A 22,448-nucleotide genomic window follows, 5' to 3' on the forward strand; every position below is an offset into this window, starting at 1 on the left:
TGTACGCCACTGGGTTTGATATCATTCGCGAGAGAGATTGAGTACTGAGAGAAATGGCAGACAGTTCTTAATTCTCTTATCAAACGCCGAATTGAACGGTTGTTCGCGCGGATGCTAAAAAGCATTTACCGTTTCGAACGTGCGGCATTTGTTATCAAAGAAAGAGAGTGCTTTGTTTACGCGTGAAATTGCAAATAAGAAATTGTAGAATCTAAACGTAAGACAAACGCAAACGCAAGCAAAGAAAAAGGAGTTGGCTTGCATTAAAAGCGCAGTCGATCAATTTAAGTGCGACGGAGACACAGCCCCAAATAATTGTATTGATTTTCTTGTGTGTGTTGTGCGGTGTCTGCGAAACCGAAATTGCGAGCTTCAAGCAAACAACAATTACTTTTGCTACCGTTGGGTGTTGTACTACAGCAACAACAACAACAAGAACCACGACAATGTAGTAAACTAAACGCGCATTAGTAAGTGTTATTAACTAAGTCAAGTGGCATTGTTGCGAGAGAGCAACGCAAGAGGGCACAATAAACGCAATAACAACAACGAAATAAGCAAAAGTTCAGCGCTTTTGTTTGCAAGCTGCATGTGTGTGTGTGTGTTTGTGTTTGTGTCGCTCTCTGTGTGTTCAAGTGTGTGAGTGAGTGTCTTGTGTATTTAAGATGATGCCGAGATGAATAAAACAAGCAAAAAAATGTGTTGAGCAAGTTGGAAATTGTCATTGCATAAAATACAAAACAAGACAAAGCAACTGCAGAAAGTATAAGTGATAGTGGGAGTGGCATTGAAAGCAATTCACCCATTGCAATTGCAACTAAAGGAAAATGTGGATACCATCTAATAACAAATACGGCGTTGGTGAGTACAATAACAAAGAAAAAAAAAACTTTTATAAAAAATAGCGACCCTTGAATGAGCACGGGAACTCTGTTGCGTGTGTGTGTGTGTGTGTCTGTGTGGCCACATCCACCTTTCTTTGACTAACACCCCCAAAAGCCAAATGAGTTGCAGCCCAGAGTGCTTTCGGGGGAGGGTGATTACAAGAGGGGGGACGACAGCGACGTCGACGTCGCTTGTGATGCGTCACGTGCGCGCCGGCAACGTTTTGTTGTTACTTTGGCTGCTGTTGCTTTTATAGAGCGTACGTTGATTCACAGAGTTTTCCGCGAAGCAGCATCACTGACAGACCGACCGACCGACCAACAACCACCCATTGATGGAAAAGCGGAAAAGCGATTTTTTCTATTTGTGTATGTGTGTGTGTATTTTTATAGCAAGTCTGCTGCTGCTGGCAATTCAAAGAGATTTTGTGTTTGTTGTTGTTGCCGCTGTTGTTGCCGATTTGATGTGTTTATGTTTTCACTTTAGCCCTGGACCCCGTTCCCCGCCATGTCGCTCGCTCGCGTTGCCAACTGCTGTGGCCTGTGTGTGCGCCAGGTGTTGCCAATTTAAATGCTTTTGTAATTAGCTACAATTGCAAACTTGACAAACAGGCAGCCGGCACCGCTATTGTGGACGCCACTGTAACTCTAACACTGGCTTTAAACTTGTTTTGATAACAGCTATAGCTTGTTGTTGTTGATGCTTGTTATTGTTTTTTTGGTTTGCGTTTTCTCCCGCTGCACAGTGGTGCAAGATAACCAAATTGTTTATTTATTTAAGCTTGACAGCGCTTTGTTGTTTGTATAAGTTATTGCTGAGTAGCAAATGAAGCAACAAAATGTTTTAAAACAATTGAAAACAGCTTTTATTTTTATTTACCCACTGTGCTTGGGTCATTTGTTTGTTTTATTTGCACATTATCTGCGCATTCGTCACAGTTTTCGCTTCAATGACAACTGTGAATGCTGCACGCTGCTTTGCTTCCGTCTCATCATCAGACCATTTGTGCTAGATTGGAATCGCTCACTCATCTTGCTGCTGCTGCTGCTGCTGCTGCTGTTGACTTGCCCCCAATGGCTGCAACTGTTGATTTGTGTAGTCATTGACAGGTCGGTCAAAGTTTACACAAATCAATCCAGTGGTGAGTTCATGTGAACGCCATTAGCGGCCTGTCAACGACCAAATAGCAAACACCCTAACCTAGCACAATGGCTGGTCCAGCATACGAATGTGCCACGTGCCGCGTAATGAGTTCATTAGCAACACAGGCGGCGGCACAGACTCTGCACAGTTTGAACCAATTTGATGCAACATTGAAGCTGCTGGCTGCAGGCAATGCGGGCAAATCTCTGAGCGATCTTCACTGTTGCCGCAACTTTGCCAAAAAAGATTTCTAGACAGCGACCCCGGCTACGGGCCGGATGTACCATATGTACTTGACTGCTGCCCTTTTCCAGCGAATTCCGTTGTTTCGACTCTTGTCGTTTGTCATTTCACTGGATTTTTTGTTTTCAACTTTAATTTAATATTCATTTTATGCATTTGACAGCGGCGTAGCTGGCGCACAAATTTGTGCAGCGCTTCCTTTATGCTATGTATGTATGTGTGTGTGTGTCTGTGTTTGCGCATTAAATTGATTCATATTCATTATTTAATATGCTTGGCGGCATACTTTGTGACTGCTCCCATGCCTTGGCTTCTATCAACGACTGAGTTGGGGAGTTGTCTATATAATTTGCCTTTAACGATGTATTTACGAGTTATGCTTAGGCAACTGCCACTACCACTTACACACATATGATTAACTACGCGCACGCACACACACACGCATATAATTTATAGCACTTCCTATTTGAGCGTATTATCAGTCACTTAGCCGGATGAAGCACGTTTCTGTCTTCATTTTCATTGTTGTTGTTGTCTTTTTGCTGCTTAACATATTCCTATGTCTGTAAACAATTGTTAAAACACAAACATATTTCATGCACTGAGCCAAAAAACTATAAACATAGCAAAAAATAAATGTAGCTTAAATTGTTTTGCTTTTAAATGTTGCCAAACACGTATAAATATTTCCAAAAAGTATTGTTATAGCTCAAATTCAAAAGTGCTAAATATATGCTAATCCACAGTTGAAATCTTAGTACATATGTATTAACATTCTTTTAACAAAGATTAACACAACAGTAAAAACTGTTATACATTTCTAAATTGACATAATTCAGCTCATCAACGCTTGAACTGACTTAGCTTTATTAATTTATGCTTAAACATTTCTCTCAGTGCAATTATATGCAATTGTATATTAACAGGCACCAGCTAGTCTGAATAATGCATATAGATAAAGACGATAGCGCTTACCTGTTAATGAAAATGAAATGTAAACATTATAGAAATAATCAACAAGTGCTTGGCTTCCGCCTACACTTTATCAGAAAAAAAAAACAACAAAAAAATAGATAAACCAATGCATTTTTAATTTTTTTAGGCATGCAGCTGGTCATCATAAATTTCCCTACGACAGTTGTGGAACATTTGTGTGTGCGCCGACTGTCAAATGAGCAAACAATTTGGGATTGGGATATGCAAACGAGTAGTAATCATAACTCAAATAAATGTCAGCAAATCAACAAAATGTTAAATGTTGTAAGCATTTTATTGAGTGACATACAAAAATGACTACGACGCATTTAATTTCAATTGTAAACAGCAGTTATAATTGACAGAGCGCAGCGAAGCATGTGCAGCATTTATTAAGTATACGCAGCGTAAAAAGAACTGCAGCATGCAATTGCAATGTAAAATATTTTTAAAATAAACCATTTATTTTAATAACAACACTCGTGTCAAAATTAAAATATCTTTTAGTCTATTGCATAGCTGCGACTAACAGCTGCCAACATATTTGTTAGTATTGCATGCAAACACGTTCGCCTTGATGCAATGCAGTCACACATACATATACACATATGCATATATACGTACTTTATTCAATTGAGAGCTATAATAATACACAGAGGCAGCAGCTTGTCGAATCAGTTACGTAGAACTTTGCATTGTTCGCAAGGCAAAAACTTTGAAGCGCACACAATGCAATGTTGAGCGAGAGAAAGAGAAAAAACAACTCTATTATTTCGTTTTAATAACATGTGATTGACATTGAGGCCACATTTCCTGCTGCTCTGCGCTTTAATGTTAAATTTTAAGGTTTGCAGCATAAATTGCAAATTCAACTTGAAGTCAGTTCAATTTAATTAAATTCCAATTTGGCAAGCTAACTAATTGTCTGCGTTTTCATTCAATAGCTGCAGCTTTAGCTTCAAGTTACAACGCAGTTCGTGCTACATATTTGTCACTCGACGTTGCCCTCTCTCGCACTCAGTGGCACACAATTAATTAATTAAATTCTTAGGGCCGCACAATGCGCAGCTCGTAGTACTTGGGTCAAGTGTGAAGATTCTCCTTGGAGCTTTGCCAACGCCCCCAACGACCCAACACGGCCCCATTTGCTATTATACCCTAACAAAGTTTATATTATAGTCGTTGCGGTTAGTTAGTTTGCAAATTGGAATTGTTGAGTAGAAGTTTGCATTGAATGCAATTTGCTTAATATTTGTAAGTTTAAGCTGAGTGTCTACTGTACTAATTAACTCGACTTGCTTATAATAAATTATAGCTGCTAATTGCTTTAGTTTAGCGCGCTGCTGTGAATTGAAATGTTAAATATATAAAGCATAATTATAAAAGAGTAGCAATGTGTGTTATAAAAAGCAGCAGCATTTAATACAACTGATGACGCTGCGGCAAGTGCACACACACACACACACACACAAACACACACACATATGCCTTGTATGTGTATTTGTGTGCGGCTTTGTTTTGCAAGCTTAGCCTGCCATATAGAAAACTTTATATGCATTCTAGCTGTCGCTCTTTGCTTTTGAATACAAGCACATGGGATTTTCATACTTTCAACGCTCATTGCGCTAATGCCACAGCAACAAGCGTAGCAGCAGCATCAGCAGCGGCTCATTTTATTTAATTTAAAATTATTTTCCGGCTGCCGCCTCTTTTAGTCTTTACGCTGTCAGTTTGTTGCTTCTTTCTTTTTCCTTTTTTGCATGCACTTGGCTTAACGACATTTTTATTTAAATACGTTTGTTGACACTGCGGACTTGTTGGACTCTCTCTCTCTCGCTGTTTCTCTCACTCTCTGTCTATCTTTGCTCTTTGTCTGTCTGTTAACGGCCTGGCTTTTGAGCTTTGTTAGCTTGTGAACAAAGCAAGTTCTACCCCAGGGGAGTGAGAACTCCCAGCACACAGTAGCTGAAGGGTTATTTATCAAAAGCCAGCGCTATTAAAAAGCATTGTAATTATCTTCAGTAGCTGCTGCTGCTGCTGCTGCTGAAAACTACTTCAAGCAATGAAACATTAAATTTGCTGCCTCATTTTCGTTTACAGCGTTAGTAGTGGCAGTGCTTATAAAACGCTCATTAGAATTACGCCTCATGCATGCCAGAGACGCCACCGACTAAGTGGTGTGGTGTGTGGCATGCTAGGCGTATGAGTAACCAGCGTTTGGGGCAGGGGCGTTGGTCGCTCGCTCGCTTGCCAGCCTGACGCCTGCCTAATGTGACTGACCTAAATAGTGTGTGTCGCTTGCCTGGCACTTTGCCTATGATTACACTAAAACTAATTGAAAAACAAAATGCTAAGCGCTGCAATATCCCAGAGATTAAAGTCAATAATGCTGCCAATTTAAGATGTAGCAGAAATTCTGTTTAAATAATAATGAATTGCATTTTCAAAGCTTTCTTACACTAATTTTTATTATTTAAAAAGAATTTAAACAGAATTTCTTATTCTTAAATAGTATCGAATCAACTTATGCTACAATTAAAATGTGCAAGAAATTCTGTTTGGCTTTGATAAATTTCTAAGTAATTAATTTCGATTTTAAAACATTTCGAAGCAAACAAAGCGAACCAAGAAATTCTAGCTGATGGTTTAATTAAGTTTTTAAAGTTTAAAAATAAGTTGCTAATTTTAAGAATTTTAATTTGTAGCAATTTATGCTGCAATTAAAATTCTGCAAAATTCGCATAAATTCAAATTTATAGCATTCAAATTTTATAGCATTGACTGCATTTATTTCTTACAGTGTATTCTCATTTGTTGAAGTGTTTGCTTGTTACAACTTCAAGTGGCGTACCGCACACCTCTCCCCCCCCAGCCAGCGACATCCCCCTTAAGCTCTCGCTCTCTCTTTTAAATTATGAAATTTTAAGCTATTTAACAGCTTGAAATCCATTTAAATCAGCGGCGCTGTCTCTACGCAGACTCCGACTCCGGCTTTAGCTGGCTACAGCTTGTAGCTGTAAAAGTTACAGTTACAGTTGGAAGACGAGTAGGCAATCATAAAACACCAAGAGTGAAAAGCAGAGAGAAAACGAAGCAACAACAACAACAACAGGAAGCAGTTTGCCCATTTTCATTGCGCTGAGGCATTTCATTTGACAGACTGCCAGCTAGAAACACACACACATGCACACACTTAACTACTTGTCTCTCTCCTCTGCTCTTTCTCTTTTCACTGCTTCTAGAATTTGAGTGTGCGTTTTATTAGCTCCTTTCGTTGATATGCTCATGCCGTGCTCACTCGTTTGTCTTTCATCACACACATACACACACACGCACACATATGCACATATACCAATTTAGCTGTTCATCTCTCTCGGCGCCGCTGCGGCTCCAGTGCGTGCCTTGCATTCTAAATTGCTGCGCCCTGGCGACGTCGACGCTGCAAACTTAACGCACATACATACATATATTTATGCTTATATGTATGCGTATTAGTAGCAGCAGCTTCCTTGCTGCGTTTCATTTACAGGCCGCAGCGCTTTATTGTTCACATCGGTTGAAAGCAAAGTGTTCAATTGCTGGCGTGCCCAAGTGCTGCTACTGTTGCTCCACCCGCCCCACCTCACCAACATCCATTATAATATTTTGTTTTCAAAGCCATTTGCCTATTTATAGTTGAAGTATTTATTGTTGTTGTGCCACTCGTGGCATGCTCAAGTGGCCACTCTAATTGCCAGGCAAGCAGCCTGCTGGCGTCTGCTTGCAATGTCAGGGCCAAGACGCAACTGGTTGCTACCCCCAAACGCAGCTCCAAACTGATCAACAATTACATTTTTTACTTACAGCCATACACAATTGGCATGGCGATGTGCGCTTTGGCCTGCCGCTGGACGTTGGCGACTCCGTGGACATTGTGGAGGAGTGCAAGTATTGGTATCGCGGCTCGTGTCCACGCAAGTCGCGCACTGTTGGTCTCTTTCCCAAAACCTATATACACATCAAAGATCTCTCCAAGATTGATCCAGTTGTGGCCGAATGCACAGTCGTGCTACGCGAATGGTCAGAGATCTGGAAACGCCTCTATGTGGTAAGTGCTTGGAAGCTCAATTGTTTATACAAAACTTTAATTTAACCAAATTTACAGGATCGTGAGGCATACAAGTTCCAAACGCTGCGCAAAGTTATGTTTTCCATATTGGACAGTCGCCGGGAGCTGCTTAGTGCGACTATGACTCAGGATCAGACAACCGAGCTACAAATGGTAGTGGTATCAAAAATTGATTGGGGTAATCGGTAAGTAGACAGTAAAAATTTATGACATTGACTGTTTAGTTATAGGGAAGTCCGATTAAACATTTAATTTTAATGTCAACATTGCAATCTAACTAATAAAAGCTAAAACTCTTAAGAAAACCTTGGTACTCGTACCCTTGATTCAACTCTTAGCTGAGCTCTTTCCGCTTTATATAGAATATTCTTAAGAAATCCTTGGCTCAACCCTTATCTGAGCGCTTTCCGCTTCATATAGTTAAACTTATTCCCATTTCGTAGTATAGCATATTTTTTATTACAATTTAAAACTTGTTTGCATTATGTAAAATGTGTTCTTTTCTAGCAATAATCACAATGATTTTGTTATAAACAAAATGTCTTAAAATTACATATATGTATATATAGATGTAGTGTGTAAACTAAACGTTACGACAAAAATAGCGAGAGCATTTTACATATATACTCGTGGTCATATAATTCGATTGCTATATAGTTAAATTTATATATAGAGTATGTTCTATGTATATGATATAGATCAACGTTTCGTGAGCATGCGTAAGCTTTTGAGTGAGCGATAAGCCTGTAGTGTGATCGTGATCACGTCACTATCGTGACGATTTCACACACACCAATGCATACATGAGCAAACTATAGAGTTAATTTGGGGTAAACTAAGTATATATATATATTTAAATGGCGCATCATTTTGTTAACAACTACTACGGTTACAAGCAGTAAATGTTTTCTTTTTTATATGTATGTGTGTATTTGTAATATGTATGTATTGTATGCTTTTCATATGTGTGGGAGGGAAATGTAAAGTAACTTCCTACAAATTGCACGCTCTGCCTATGTGTCTCTCTCTCTCTCTCACACTCTCTCGTTTCGTCTCGTTTCGTTCTCAAACTGTTCCGCCTAGGACCGTACCACTTTAACAAATTCCATGCATTAAACGTAATTTTAAAAGGAGTAAAAATTTTGCTAAAGAAATTTTGCTGCTGTTGTTTTCTGCAATTCTTAAAAACAGTCTTGGAGATGCACATACATATAATAAGTATATATATCTAAAGATTAAAATGCCTAAAAGCCTAGAACGCTACAAAAAACCTCTATCTGGTCTCTCTCACACACACACACTCTCTCATCTCATCTCTCTCATCATCTCTGTCTACAAATATTTTGTTGAGAAATCATTGAAAATTATAAACGACTCGCAACTGGCAATGCTTATGTCTCGGTCTCCTTGCCGCCAAACGCCTCCGTCGGCGGATATATAGATGGATGACTAATGGGATTCATTTCCAGCGTCGAGGGTGCCGAGGGTGTGCGTGAGGCACCTATCAGACCGCACAACTGTTGCAGCATATCGCTGTACGAGCGTGTGCTGAGATTCTGGCTCAAGAAGTGCAAGATCAAGAAGTCGCCAATCTGTAATGAAGACACAATTAGTTTAAAGTTTATATAGAGCTAAGGCATTTTGGTACTGACCTCCAAGCGACGCACCAGACCAGCAATCTCCTTGCGCTGTCCGGAGCGATAAGCACGCTTGATGATGGTTTCACGTGTGGTGGGCATCATGACTACCACCAGAGAATAGAGCACAGCAACACCAGATAATGTGGCCAATATAATAAACCAGAACCTGTAGAGCATAAGGCATTAGTATAGTATAGAGTATAGCTGTCACCAAACTTACCACAAGAATATATAAATCTTTTCGTTGAGTATATTGAGAGCCAGCACACAAAGCGTATCGTGTGTTTGGAGCGAACCGCCGGGACCAAACTTACGGAACGTACATTTGGTTAAGCGTGGAAATATTTCAATCATTGGATCGAAGCGCATGTCCTGATCCATGTTTGAGAATTTGACTACATCAGTACCATAGGACATGAAAGCACCGCCCAGAAATTTATCCACCATAAAGATATTGACAATCACATTGATAAAGTTAAGCAGCTCGCAAAAGAAATAGGCAAAGGAGTAGCCATTGTGTGAATTCATGCTGTCCATAAAGTATTTGATTATGCGATCCTGACGATCCTTGCGATAATCCTCCGGCACAGTGACCATGCCGCGTAGACCATCGGTAATCATGCGTATTTTACCATCTTCCATGTTCTTCCAAATCCAATGCGGCACATAGAACATGAGACCCTAAAGAGAAGTGCAGCTAATTTAAAACAATTGTTTATAGCAAAGTGTGGGGGCTAACGCACCTGAAAGAAGAGCACAAAGGGCACCCACTGATAGTAGCTGTGGTAGCGCTTCTCCTGGCCATACTCGTTGCCCAAACCATGCGCTGCTACATCGGTGCCTATTTGCCTATGCTGCTGTCCGGGTATCGTGAACGTATAGGTAATCCAGCAGAAAGTGTTGATCACATGCATGGGTATAGAGCCGTCGTTGATGCAGCTTATGGGATCACCTGCAATGGGGAAATCAGCGCATCAGTTGATGACTACAAATTGATTTAAATTTTTTAAATGCGACTTGACCGCCGCAAACAATCAAAATGCAAGCTTAAACATAAAATGCACTCAAATGTCGTTTATCAACGTCAAGTGGCATTAAGCTAAACTCAAATCTCTGCGCAAATCAACAAATTGTACGCACGTAAAAGTTTTTTCTGTTTTCTTGGGTTTGTTTGTGGGTGCGGCCTAGAGAATGTTATATCAAACGTAATGGGTTTTGTTGTTAGACAACAAACTGAGAGAGCTTCACAGCGTATGTGGGTAATGAAAATTCCTAGAACTCAAGCGTCAATATTTATGTTGGCTTTGGCCTAGCAAAGAAGTTTTGCTTTTAATGCACAAATATTTGTTGTGGACCGTTTGTGGACTTTTGGCCAAGCTGAATAGCAATTGAAAGCTGAAACGTGTGGTTATTGAGAAAGCGCTAAAGGCTGCACAAAAAGCCAAATGCAAGTGCATTGTGCTCGTTATTAACTGCTGCATTAGCGCATTTGTTGAAATTGTATCTGTAAATATGTTTGCAAGTCATGCAACGAACATTTGCGAGCAGGCGATAAATAAAGGTGCTAAGCTAAGCAGCTGTATTGGGTTACTTACCAATCAGATTGTTGGCTGTTACAATGATGCAACAGGTGAACAGTATGGCTGTTGTAATTCTATAGTGGCAGCGAAATACCATGTTATCGATAACAGCTTTATCCAGCAGATAGCGTATCTTGATGAAGCTGGACACAGCCGAGACCATGCCAAAGACCGCCATGATTCAAATGCGTTATGGCTAACTAGCTGTGGAATGAGAGCAAATAAATTAAGAACATGGGATTACGCAATTAAAATGCCTCTGCCTATGTGTGTGTGTGTACGTATGTGTGTGTGTGTGTGCGTTATCTGTCGCCAGCAGACGTGACATATTTCAAATGACAGCAACTAAACATTTCCGTTTGCCTTATCGTCGCCATACAAGCCGCACTTACAATTTAAGTAAGTGAACTCGAAATTACAACAGCGCGACTCTGAGACACTCTCTCTCTCTCTCTCTATGTCTCTGCTATCTAATCTAATCTCTAAGCATTTTTTTATGCTTTAAACTCTGCGTAGGTTGAATGGCCGCGCAGTTAGTGAGAAACCGGTAAACATTAAATGGTCTCAAAGCTTTTGTCAACCCACGCATAAATTTCACTTGGACCGCTGCTCAAGACAATGCGCTGGCTTGCTGTCTCGCTCACACACACACACACACACACACACGCTATATATGTATATCGATCTTTAGCTTAAGATCAGGTTCTGTTTGGCATTTGGGCTACAAAAAACTTCTTTGAGCGCTTTGTTTATATGCAAATTTGTCTGCTTGTTGCTTTAATTTTTTGTTGTTCGATTGTATGCACGACATATCGCATAAATCACACAGATACACACACACACACACACACACAGGCGCGCACTTAGGCGCTCATATAGTTGTCTCTGTTGCACGCATTGCTGCAATCGAGCGTTGCTACTCCTTTTTGAAATGCAGCAGCAGCTTCTGCCTTGAGCGCTGTGCATTGAAAGTTACACATTATGTTTTATGCCACACAGATACACACACACACACACGGACACGTACGCACACAGACACAGCGAGAGAGATATAGGGCCGCACTTCATTTTTAGCTTCATTTCGCTGCTGCTGCTGCTGCGCTCTTTTCTTTGCGTTTTGTGTTTCTTTTTTTTTTTCAATATATTTTTCAAAAACTGGTTTTAAGGTATTTTCTTTTTCTGTTGAGTGGCCCGAACGCGGCGGCCCCAAGTTCGGAACGGGTCGGAAACTCTGTTGCCACTGCTGTTGCGCTTTGCTGCTGTATTTTACTTTTTATATATTGTTGTTGTTGCTGTTGTTGTTGTATTTTGTATTTTGCTACCAACATTAGCAACCTGGCTGGAGATCATGGCGAACTCTTGTTCGCTCTCGCACACTTGCTGCCAGTTTTTTTATTTTAAGTGATTCTTTTGCTCCTGCCAATTTGGCATTTCGCGTTTAAATTTATATCATTTGCTTGCTGCCACTTTGACACTTTCAAAACTCGTTTCGAGTCGCGATCCGAGTTGCTTTTATTTGAACTTGTTGCGGCTTTTTTAATTGCCAAACGCCATTAGCTTTTATTTATTTACGTAGTGTTTAAACATTGTGGCAAAAAAATTTGTGATTTTTTCACACGCACACACACACACATACAACAGAGATACAGACAGCTGTAGCTGCATTTGTATCTGTGTGTCGTTAGCAAATGCATTGGTGGTGGTGCTGGCTATTTTACTTTGTATGCCTCTAAATGTTTATATATTGTAATATACTTATGTTTACCGTGATTTCTAAAAATGTGCAGCTGCGCTCAGCGGCGTTCCAAAACCTACTGAATCGACAACGGCTCAGTTCCAAAGCCAGGCCAGCGAAAATTCAACACTCCCTCGCTTGCGCTCGCGCTCTCGCTCTCTCTTTATGGTGCGCTCTCTCTATGCTGCGCTCTCGCGAGAACCAGTTGGACTGATCGCAATCTTAACTGGTTCCGGCTCACGTTTTGAAATTACGCTCACTTTGCAGTTGCATGAAAACAGGCAAAGGCCTGTTACCTAGCCCAAGTAGCAACTCTTCTGCCCCCGCTGACGCTCGCTCAGCCGCTTACCTGTTGGGCTGAGCTCTCAGGTAGAACGCGCTCGCTTTTCATTTAGAATTTACTCAGCGCGCTTGCCTAATACAACGACAAACATTGCTGTCTAGCTGTATCTATAGCTTGTATATATATATTTGGATCAGAAGTTATCTTTTGTTTGGTCTCCAGCCACATTGTCAGCGACAAGCAACAAAATTTATTGCTTCATAAGAGAAACCTGCTAAAGCTGAGATCGCCAAGCTCCAGCTCTTGAGCTCAATGCGTACAACTCTATCGCCTTGATCTTGTTGCGCTGCGTCTGTTTGGGTTGGAGATTGGGGCTTGGAGCATGGGAGGGGCTTGTTTGCTGAAACGAGTATTTGGTTTGAAGAACATTTTTACAACAAGTCACGAAATATACAAAAAAAAAACAAACAGCAAACAATTGAAGTCAGACAATGTATCAAAAATGCTTTTAAATTTGCGTATTTTAAACATAAATTAAAGCTTTAATGGAGCTATTAACTAAGCAGCTGAATAGCCATAGAAAATAGACGCATGAATGAATCAAAAGGCTAAAAACTAGTTAACAAAAATAGCATAATGTATGCAAAATATATTAAATTAAATATTTAAAATAGCATTGCTTATAATTAGCTTAACAATTATTACAAAAACTATTTATATTTAATTATAATAAATATGTAAAATTTATAAATTGCGTACTTCAATTTATAGCAAATAGCAAGAATTTCAAACCAACTGCAGCTCAGGCAGCCATGCAAGTGTATATGTGTGCGTGTGTGTGTGTGTGTCTGAAGTGGTTTTGGCCAAGTGTGTGGCTGCTCAGGGTTAAATATGTGGCTGCCAACTGATCGTAGATCAATTTGCATGCAGTCGCGCAACATTGCAACTTGTTGCCAAGGCACAACAGCTTGCCCCGCCCCACTCCTCTCTCTAGTCGCTGAGCTTACTCTGTGGAAAGATGACTCAGCTTTTGGCTTAATGAAATGGCTGCTGCTGTTGCTGTTGCATGTCCTGCGCTGTTTGTTTATGCTGTGTGGCAAGCCTGCACCTTTTATAAAGACATTAAATGTGAAATATATGGCATGTGTGATTGTGATACAAATGTAGCTAGCAGATACAGATACAATGCCAGTCGTCGCGCGTTGTGGCAACAGTTGCTGTGGCTGTTGTCGCTGCCGCTGCCGCTGTCGATGCTTATCGATGTGTAAATAATTAAATTTTTTCTGAGTATCGCCTTTTCACACCCGTTCACATACACACACACACGCATACAGTGTGTGTATCTTTTATGCTAGTGTGAGTGGCAACTATCTAATGATGCAACACAAGTTGAATATAAAGCCTCGTTTTGGTTTTTGTGGCAAACGTTACGCTCGGGACTTAATTAAAAACGATTTAAAGGGTTTATTACGAGCATTGCTACCGTGTGTTGTTGGCAGCGACAGCAGCAGCAACCAAGCACGCGTGCAACTCTCATATTTGTATCCATAAGATACATTTTGAGACGCAGGCATTTCTTTTAGTCACGTCAACTCCCCAGCTTCCAAGTTGCCCAGTTTAAGGCGTAACAGTGGTGGCTACACACACAAGCACAAGCTGGCACACACACAGGCACACACACATGCAACTGAGCGCTTGTTCGGTTCCAGTTCCGAAATGGAAACCACATAAGCAACACGCTCTTAGTCTCGAAGTCTCTCGCTATCTTACGCTCTCTCTCTCCCAACAACAACAACAACAACGATAAAGCCGTTTAGGCCTCGTTAACAGCCAAACGGCTTCTTGCGCTTGCTCTCTTGCTTAGACTGGCTAGCCATCTCGCTTGCTCTTAGCCAACTCCAACGCTGCGTAAGCCAGGTAGAAAAACTTCAGCGTAGCCAAGGTAGCAACATCGCTCGTGTGGACGACCGACCGATCGAGCGACCAGGTTGCGCCGCTCTGGTCTCGTGTGCGCCACCGGAATGCCGTGAACCCATTAACTCTGCGAGTCTTTAGAGACTCTGTGCCACTTTGCTAAAAAAGAAGCAGCCAACAAATTTATGCGTCATGTTTTTTGAGGTTTAACAATTCAAAAGCGAGAGAATTTACGCATATAAATTTTCGAGCGCTGGCGATTTATATTATCAAGATGAGTCAGTTAAGCTATTTTATACAAATATGTTTTAAGTACTTTGAGGTTATGCAGCGAGTGATCGCTTTTATTTTTAGAAACTTCTTTTGGGTTGATTAATGATGCGCACGCTGACCAAATTGAATTAAAGTTGTTGCCACTCCAGGCAATTAATAACAAATGCGTCAACTTCATTAAGTTGCGCTGATAGACGCAGCTGGGTTGAGTTTTGAGATTGCCCATGTCAGCTTAGTCAGCTATATATCAGCTAGTGCGGAACGTGACAAATTAACGAAAACTCAATTTGTTTATTTACAGTAAATTGGGGCTGGATCTGGTGCCGCGTGTGGGGCCCTTGGCCGTAGATCCGCATAGCATTGGCATTGTCAAGCTCTACAATGTGCACGTGAGCAGTGCGGACAATGCGAAGGCGTCATCCGTAAGTGCACAACAGTCCAATGTTATTTAGCTATTAATTGCTTGTTTCAACTTTTAGAGTCGCGGCACGTTGCGGCGCAAGGCGCAGCGCAAGATTCTCAGTCATCATTTGTACTTTTGCATGCGTGACTTTGGTCATCGCATTGGCGGCGACGATGCGGAGGTTTATTTCTTTCTCTACGATGGCTGCCACATGCGCGCAGTGTCCGAGCGCTTTCTGGTGAAGATCTCCAAAGATGGTTTCTCCAATTATATAGAAAAATTGCATAGCAATTGCAGCGTCTTTACTGATCTAGGTAAGTCTTAAGTTTATCACAGCTAAAATTTAGTTAATTTAATTGTTTGCAGGTGCTGCTGATCTCAATGAGGAGCTCTATTTGGTGGCCGTGGTTATGCGCGTGGGCAAGATCATACAATCGGACTCGATTAAGAAGACTGAGAAGCATAATGCTGCCGCCGCTGGCGCCATCTATCGACGTCCATATGGCGTGGGTGTGTTGTCGCTGGCGGACATTTGCCAGTTCGATAGCAATCTGGAGCAGCAAGTGTCCGAGGAGCGCGAGTATAACTTTAAGCTGTACCAGAGCGAGGAGAAGGACTTTCATTTGCTGCCCGAGCTGATTATTAAAAAGTCCACTGGCAAATACTCTCCCATACAGCCGGGCAATCAAAGCACCCAAGGCATTGTCGTTTCACTCAAACTGCTGCATGGTGGACTGGGTCAGGCGCGTCAGGAGCAGCCGCTGCTGTTCCAGGGCACCACCATAACACGCAAGACTGGCTTTGCCGATGTCATTATGCCTGGTGATGTGCGCAACGATCTGTTTCTGACGCTGGAGCGCGGCGAGTTCGAGCGCGGCGGCAAGAATACGGGCAAAAATATTTTGGTCACTGTGCTGGTTTTAGATGTAGCCGGCAATGTGCTAGCCGACTGCTTGTGGGGCGCCTCGGGCATGGACGCACTGCCGCACTATCGCTCCATGATACTTTATCATCAGAACGCGCCCAGCTGGCAGGAGATGCTGCGTCTGAGCGTGCCCATTGACAAGTTTGCCAGCGCGCATGTGCGCTTTGAGTTTCGTCACTGCTCCACGCGCGACAAGTCGGAGCCCAAGCTGTTTGCGTTTAGCTTTGCGCGTCTGATGGACACCAGTGGCGCCACACTGGGCGATGGCCAGCATGAGTTGTTTGTGTACAAGTGCGAGGATCCGGTGAAGCTGCAGGCAGCAAGTTATTTGCGTTTGCCCTGCCGGCACAGAGATGCGCAGGCGAAGCTGGACTGCGTCAGTTGCTTTAGTCGCAGCTCCAAGGAAGTTTTTGTGCTGCGCTCGCTGCTCTGCTCCACGAAGCTAACACAGAACGCGGATTTGCTGTCGCTGCTGCAGTGGCGCGCGCATCCGGAGACTATACAGGACTCGCTCACTGGCGTGCTGCGCTTGAACGATGAGGAGCTGGTCAAGTTTCTGCAGGATGTGCTGGACGCGCTGTTTGCCATGTTCTCCAACGAGGAGGGCAACAGCACGCAGCACTCGGGTTTGGTGTTCCATGTGCTGGTGAGCATCTTTAGTCTGCTGCAGAGCAACAAGTTCCAGCACTTTCGTCCTGTGATGAACGAGTACATAGAGAATCACTTTGCTGCCGCTTTGGTCTACAAGGGACTGATTACCTCGGTGCAGCATATGGCAGTGTTTATGACCAAGGCCGAGCATCCGGATCCGTTTCAGAAATGCTTTGGCTCGCTGGAGTACATCTTCAAGCTGTTGATACAGTCGCGCAAGCTGTTCGCACGCGCCACTGGAGGGCAGTACGAGGACAGCTTTAGGCGTGATCTGCACTCGCTGTTTACAGCGCTGAATGGCATGTTGTCGGTGCCGTCGTATGACGTCATTATACCCACACAAGAGGCGCTGCTGAACTCCACAGGCGTAGTGCTGGAGCAGTTGAAGGATACGCTGCCAGCACCAGAGCTGGGCATGCTGGCGCGCAATATGCTGGACGCCATACCACGCAATGCGCCCATTCGACTCATACAAGCCAAACTGCAGGCAGTCAAGGACTTGGTCTCCGGCGAGCTGTTCCATGAGGATGGTAAGTATAACTAACTATAACTTGACGCTCAACTAAACTTTGACTTATTGCAGACTCCCGCACTGTGGTCTTAAGCGTCGCCTGCAAACATCTGCGCATGCATCTCAGTCGTCGCGATGAGCTGCGTCTGTGCGCTGAAATTCTCGCCGAGATTTTGACGCAGCTCTATGAGCTGCAGCGTGAGCAGCGCGACAAAGTCACCAATACGCTGCAGCATGATCTGGACTCGCTCTGCAAGAACATTCTGGGCATACTCATACGCACCATTAGCATTATAATGGAAGGCTCCAATGCAGTGCTGCCGCAGCTGGTGTCCTGTTTGCTGGGGCTGCTGCAGCTGCTGGATGAGACGCACTACAAGCGCTACTGGGACGAGCTAACGCCAAACAAAGATCCACGCGATCTGAAGGACTTTCTTAGCAAGTCGCTGTTGGTGTACGAGGAGCTGCTTACACAGGATTGGCTGGTGTTTCCCAATGACTGGCTCATTATGAAGCTGGCGGCCAACGATGTGCTGCGCAAATCACTCGAAGAGTTTGCCAAGCCGCTGGTCTATCGCTTTCTGGGCCTGCAGGCGTTCGATTCACAGCTCTGGTGGAGCTACTTTAGTCTGGCTGTGACTTTTCTCACACAACCCTCGCTGCAGCTGGAGCAATACAGAGAGCCCAAGCGTCTGAAGATTCTACATTCGCATGGCGATATGCGTGTGCTAATGGGCTTCCAAATACTCAGCATGTGGTCGCAGCTGGGCGAGCAAAAGCTGCACTTTATACCCTCGATGGTGGGTCCATTCCTGGAGGTGACACTGGTGCCGGAGCCAGCGTTGCGCAAAGCTACGCTCTCGGTTTTCTATGACATGATGCAGTGCGAGCAGGTTAGGCAACATAACTGAACAATTTATTCTTTATTAAACAATTTATCCGCTTAGGCTGCTCGTGGTTCGTTTCGTTTGGTGGAGAGCGAACTTATCGATAAGCTGGACTTGCTCATAAGCGAGAACAAGGGCGATGATGAGTATCGCGAGCTTTTTAGCACCATGTAAGTAAAGTTTATTTATTTCCAAACTATGTACAAATTGTATATATGTATATGTTATGTCTGTATATAAATGTCTCACCTCACACTCATTGCAAACTCTCGCCATCCATAAAAAAAGGGAACATCTGAGCTTGGTGTAAGTTTACGCATTTTTATATGTACGCTGTAGTAGTTTTCCCATTTCCATAAATTGTGCTGCTTTTGAACAAACATTGCAAAACAAAATTTCAATTTCAATTGCTTAACAAATAATCAAACGCTTTTGTGTATGGCAACTAATATGTTGATATCTATTGCTTAGCTTGCTGGAAAAGGTGCATACAGAGAATCCCAATTGGAAGGATGCAGGCACTGCTTTTATAGCTTCGGTGACACGTTTGCTGGAGCGGCTGCTCGACTATCGCAGCGTCATGCAGGGCGAGGAGAATCGAGACAAGCGCATGACTTGCACTGTTAATCTGCTAAACTTTTATAAAAACGAAATCAATCGCAAGGAAATGTATCTAAGGTGCGTTAAAGCTTTTAATTTACTAAAAGCTCTTCTTTAATTATTTGCTTTAACAGATATATCTACAAGCTGCACAATTTGCATCTGCAGGCGGAGAATTTTACAGAGGCAGGCTTTACGCTTAAGCTGTACGCTTCCATGCTGAGCTGGGATCGCGAAACGCAAAGCTTCGCGCCCTTCGACAACAGCGGACAGCCCGAGTGGCAGCGCAAGGAGCGTCTGTATCATGAGGCAAGTGCACTATATGCAGCTATATCGGTTTATAATTAATGCAATTTCTTGCCTGCAGATACTCAAATACTTTGACAAGGGCAAGTGCTGGGAGAAGGGCATACCGCTCTGCAAGGAGCTGGCGCAGCTGTATGAGACGCGTCGCTTTGACTACAACAAGCTGAGCGAAATACTCATACTGGAGGCCAAGTTCTTTCAGAATATTCTAACACAGCTGCGTCCCGAGCCGGAATACTTTCGTGTTGGCTTCTATGGCATGGGCTTGCCGCTTTTTGTGCGCGTAAGTCTGCGTTGCATTGACCCCCACCAAAAAGCGTACTAAGCTGCTCCTTAATTTTTGCAGAACAAGCAATTTGTGTATCGTGGACTGGAGTATGAGCGCATTGGCGCATTTACGCAGCGTCTGCAAACAGAGTTCCCCAGCGCACAGATACTGGGCAACAATAGTCCGCCGGATGCATCTATATTGAATGCCAATGAGCAGTTTATACAAATAAGCAATGTGCGTCCGGTGGGCGATGCGCAGGCGCTGAAGACTGCGATGGTGCCGGTGCCGGAGAAGATTGCGCGCTTCTATGAGGTGAACGATGTAACGCGTTTTATTTACGATCGACCCATCTACAAGGGACCTGTGGACAAGGACAACGAGTTCAAGTCGCTGTGGATTGAGCGCACCACCATGGACATTGCCAGTCCGCTGCCTGGCATTCTGCGTTGGTTCGAGGTCAAGCAGAAATCCATGCAGGAGCTAACGCCAGTGGAGTATGCCTGCGAGATTATAAGCAATGCCGGCAAGGAGCTGGCCGAGCTCATAGTGCAGTACAGACGTGATCCAAAGCGCAATATTAATCCATTTTCCATGCGTCTGCAGGGCACAATCGATGCCAATGTCATGGGTGGCATTAGCAAGTACCAGGAGGCGTTCTTCTCGGAGCATTTTCTCAAATCGCCGCAGGGCGCCGGTCAGCAGGCGAATGTGCAACGCCTCAAGGTGCTGATCTTGGAGCAAATACAGATTCTGGAGCAGGCACTCGAGCTGCACGGCCAGCTGGCGCCAAGTGGTGTCCAGCCGCTGCACAATCGTTTGCTCGAGCGTTTCTCGCAGCTCAAGCAAAGTCTCTCGGGCATGGGACGCCTCAAGCGGCAGCCCTCGGAGAGTATAGTGAATACGCCGCTGCCACCGCTGCCCACGGAGCAGCGTCAACAGCAATCGACAAGCGCCACCAACAGTGGCAATCTGGCTGTAGCCAACTATGTGTACGATCTGGACGAGATCTATACGCGACCTGGCGACACTTTGCGACCCGTCGAGGCCATGAATTCATATCAAACTTTAAGCAAGGAAAGCCTCAGCATACCCTTGGTGCTGGGCGAGCAGACGGCTGAGGCGCCACCCGTGCCCAATCGTCCGCGCTCGCAGCACTTTGTGCTGAATGGCGCCATGGACAGTCCGGAGGTGCCGCCCAAGCGTCAGCCAGCAACAGTCAGTTCACCCAATGCGCCGCCGCTGCCGCCACGCGGCATTACGCCGGACAAGCGCGCCTCCAATCCATTGATCTTCAATGACTTTGGCGCCAGCACAGACAACGCAGCGCGTCGTCACTCCGCCCAGCAGCAGCATGGCCAGAAATACTCGGTTGTGGACATAAGCTTTGACGATCCCGAGGCTGATCAGCAGGCGCACTCGCTGCCGCATAATCTGCAAGAGGCTGGCAGCCATCTGAGCGTTTGCTTTGCGCCCAATGATTTTCGCGATTCGGGCATTTCCACAACCAGTTCGCGTGAGCTCAATCTGAATCCGCTGAACAATCTAAGCGAAGAGTCATCCAGCATTTCCATGAGCACAGTGCAGCATCGCGAGCATTGTCGCATTAGTTCCAATGGCAGCATGGAGCTGAATGGCGCCGCATTGAATATAACGCTGCGTGAGAGCAGCAGCAGTTCCTTTGATGTGGAGGATATACCGGTGCCACCGCCGCCCATACCGCCCAAGGGCGTAACGTTCAGCAACGGCAGCGACGACTCACACAATCATTCCATGCACAATCACAGTCATCCACACACACATACTCAACAACAGCAACAGCAACAGCAGCAGCAGCAGAATGGCCTTGGCGACGGCGATGGCAGTGGCGCCTCGCCCCAGCATCTTGCCAATGGCAATGGCAATGGCTTGCCGCCGCCAGCGCCAACTGCTGCGCTGACTGAAGCTAGCAGCACAGCTGCCACCACATCCAGTCATCATCACGATGGCAGCACTTTTTGAGTTACAATATGTCGCTGCCATCATCCACCCGATCAGCCGCATCAGCCACACAAGCCATCCTCATCCACGTCCACATCAAGCGACACTGACACGGCCACGGCCACTGAGAGCTCCGATGCAAGTTCATCTACGCAATCGGTTACTCCACCGCCGCCAGCGCCACCACCACCACCGCCAGCGGCTGCAAAAGCTGCGTACGCGCATTTTCAATGCCAAACTCCGGGACCCTCATCGCATTACTGCCAGGACTGTCTGTCATCGCCATCGCCCACGCCCACCATTATTACGGAGCAGGCGCTGGTGCATGTCCATGCCGCACAGCAGCCAACACTGGAGGTGCCGCCGCATATTGAACATTGCTCCTGTGGTCTCACCTTCTCAGTGCAGCAAGAACAGCAGCTCGATCCCGCAGAGCAGCATCAGCAGCAGCATCATCATCATCATTATCATCATCATGCACATCCGCATCAGCATGTGCATGCCCATGCTCAGACCGATTTCTCCTACGCGCCACGCTGAGCATCTGTCTGTACCCACAAGAATTAAGAGTGAGCTTACAAGAAGCGAATTTGTGAATTGATATTATATTTTTAACTATTATAATTATTTGCTTGGTGCCAAAAAGAAACAAAAAGATACGCGCAATGTAAACACAAGTTGTAAAAACAGGTTGCTTGAACAATTTAGTTTTAAATTAATTAATTATATTATAAATACAATTAGCATACATATTTAATTGAGGAATTGTCGCTAAAGTTACTAAGCCCGTTTAAATTATATACATATTTTAATTAAGCTATATAAAATGAACTATTAAAGTGAGCAATACTACTACAATCAAATCTATACGGTATATACTTGTAACCACTGAGAATCAAACACTAAACAAACATATTTAACACAAATCAAAATTTCAAAGCAAAGTTATTACTTTAACAATATAAATATACAGAGGTACATACGTACATATACATATATCCAAATGTTTTAGTCTATGACGACCATATAATTAGCAAAGTTTACAATTTTGTACATTTTTTAAGTAGAACGCGCAGCAATCATATAAATATACATACTATAATAAATCAATTTTAATCACTGCGATATACTAGTCAAC

At 43.8% G+C, this 22,448-nt stretch overlaps 2 protein-coding genes across 2 annotated transcripts; one reads left to right on the forward strand and one right to left on the reverse strand.

Annotated features, from left to right (window-relative positions):
* The first annotated feature begins 92 nt into the window (after positions 1-92).
* LOC108603292 (dedicator of cytokinesis protein 3) lies at positions 93-21,721 on the forward strand. Its single transcript, XM_017991963.1, has 12 exons — positions 93-861; positions 7,092-7,333; positions 7,391-7,539; positions 15,081-15,201; positions 15,259-15,496; positions 15,549-17,288; positions 17,342-18,162; positions 18,217-18,326; positions 18,628-18,834; positions 18,891-19,065; positions 19,124-19,345; positions 19,409-21,721. The coding sequence occupies exons 1-12, from the start codon at positions 828-830 to the stop codon at positions 21,329-21,331; spliced, it is 5,982 nt and encodes a 1,993-aa protein (XP_017847452.1). The 5' UTR covers positions 93-827; the 3' UTR covers positions 21,332-21,721.
* LOC108603293 (innexin inx3) lies at positions 7,859-12,384 on the reverse strand. The gene is made up of 6 exons (XM_017991964.1): positions 12,340-12,384; positions 10,590-10,778; positions 9,738-9,946; positions 9,215-9,675; positions 9,007-9,160; positions 7,859-8,946 (listed from the first exon to the last, which is right to left on the reverse strand). Exons 2-6 carry the CDS (start codon positions 10,750-10,752, stop codon positions 8,746-8,748), a joined length of 1,188 nt encoding a protein of 395 aa, XP_017847453.1. The 5' UTR covers positions 10,753-10,778; positions 12,340-12,384; the 3' UTR covers positions 7,859-8,745.
* Positions 21,722-22,448: the final 727 nt, after the last annotated feature.

The sequence above is a fragment of the Drosophila busckii genome, chromosome 3R (assembly GCF_011750605.1).
Source record: "Drosophila busckii strain San Diego stock center, stock number 13000-0081.31 chromosome 3R, ASM1175060v1, whole genome shotgun sequence".
Classification (NCBI taxonomy): Eukaryota; Metazoa; Arthropoda; class Insecta; order Diptera; family Drosophilidae; genus Drosophila; species Drosophila busckii.

Excerpts from the sequence above, each read along its gene's own strand:
- LOC108603293 (XM_017991964.1), bottom strand. The coding sequence starts at position 10,752 with ATGGCGGTCTTTGGCATGGTCTCGGCTGTGTCCAGCTTCATCAAGATA. Across the intron at positions 9,676-9,737 it reads CCTTTGTGCTCTTCTTTCAG|GGTCTCATGTTCTATGTGCC; the intron begins GTGCGTTAGCCC and ends ACTTCTCTTTAG. Across the intron at positions 9,161-9,214 it reads AAGATTTATATATTCTTGTG|GTTCTGGTTTATTATATTGG; the intron begins GTAAGTTTGGTG and ends TATGCTCTACAG.
- LOC108603292 (XM_017991963.1), top strand. The coding sequence starts at position 828 with ATGTGGATACCATCTAATAACAAATACGGCGTTG. Across the intron at positions 862-7,091 it reads TAATAACAAATACGGCGTTG|CCATACACAATTGGCATGGC; the intron begins GTGAGTACAATA and ends TTTTACTTACAG. Across the intron at positions 19,066-19,123 it reads AGGAGCGTCTGTATCATGAG|ATACTCAAATACTTTGACAA; the intron begins GCAAGTGCACTA and ends TCTTGCCTGCAG.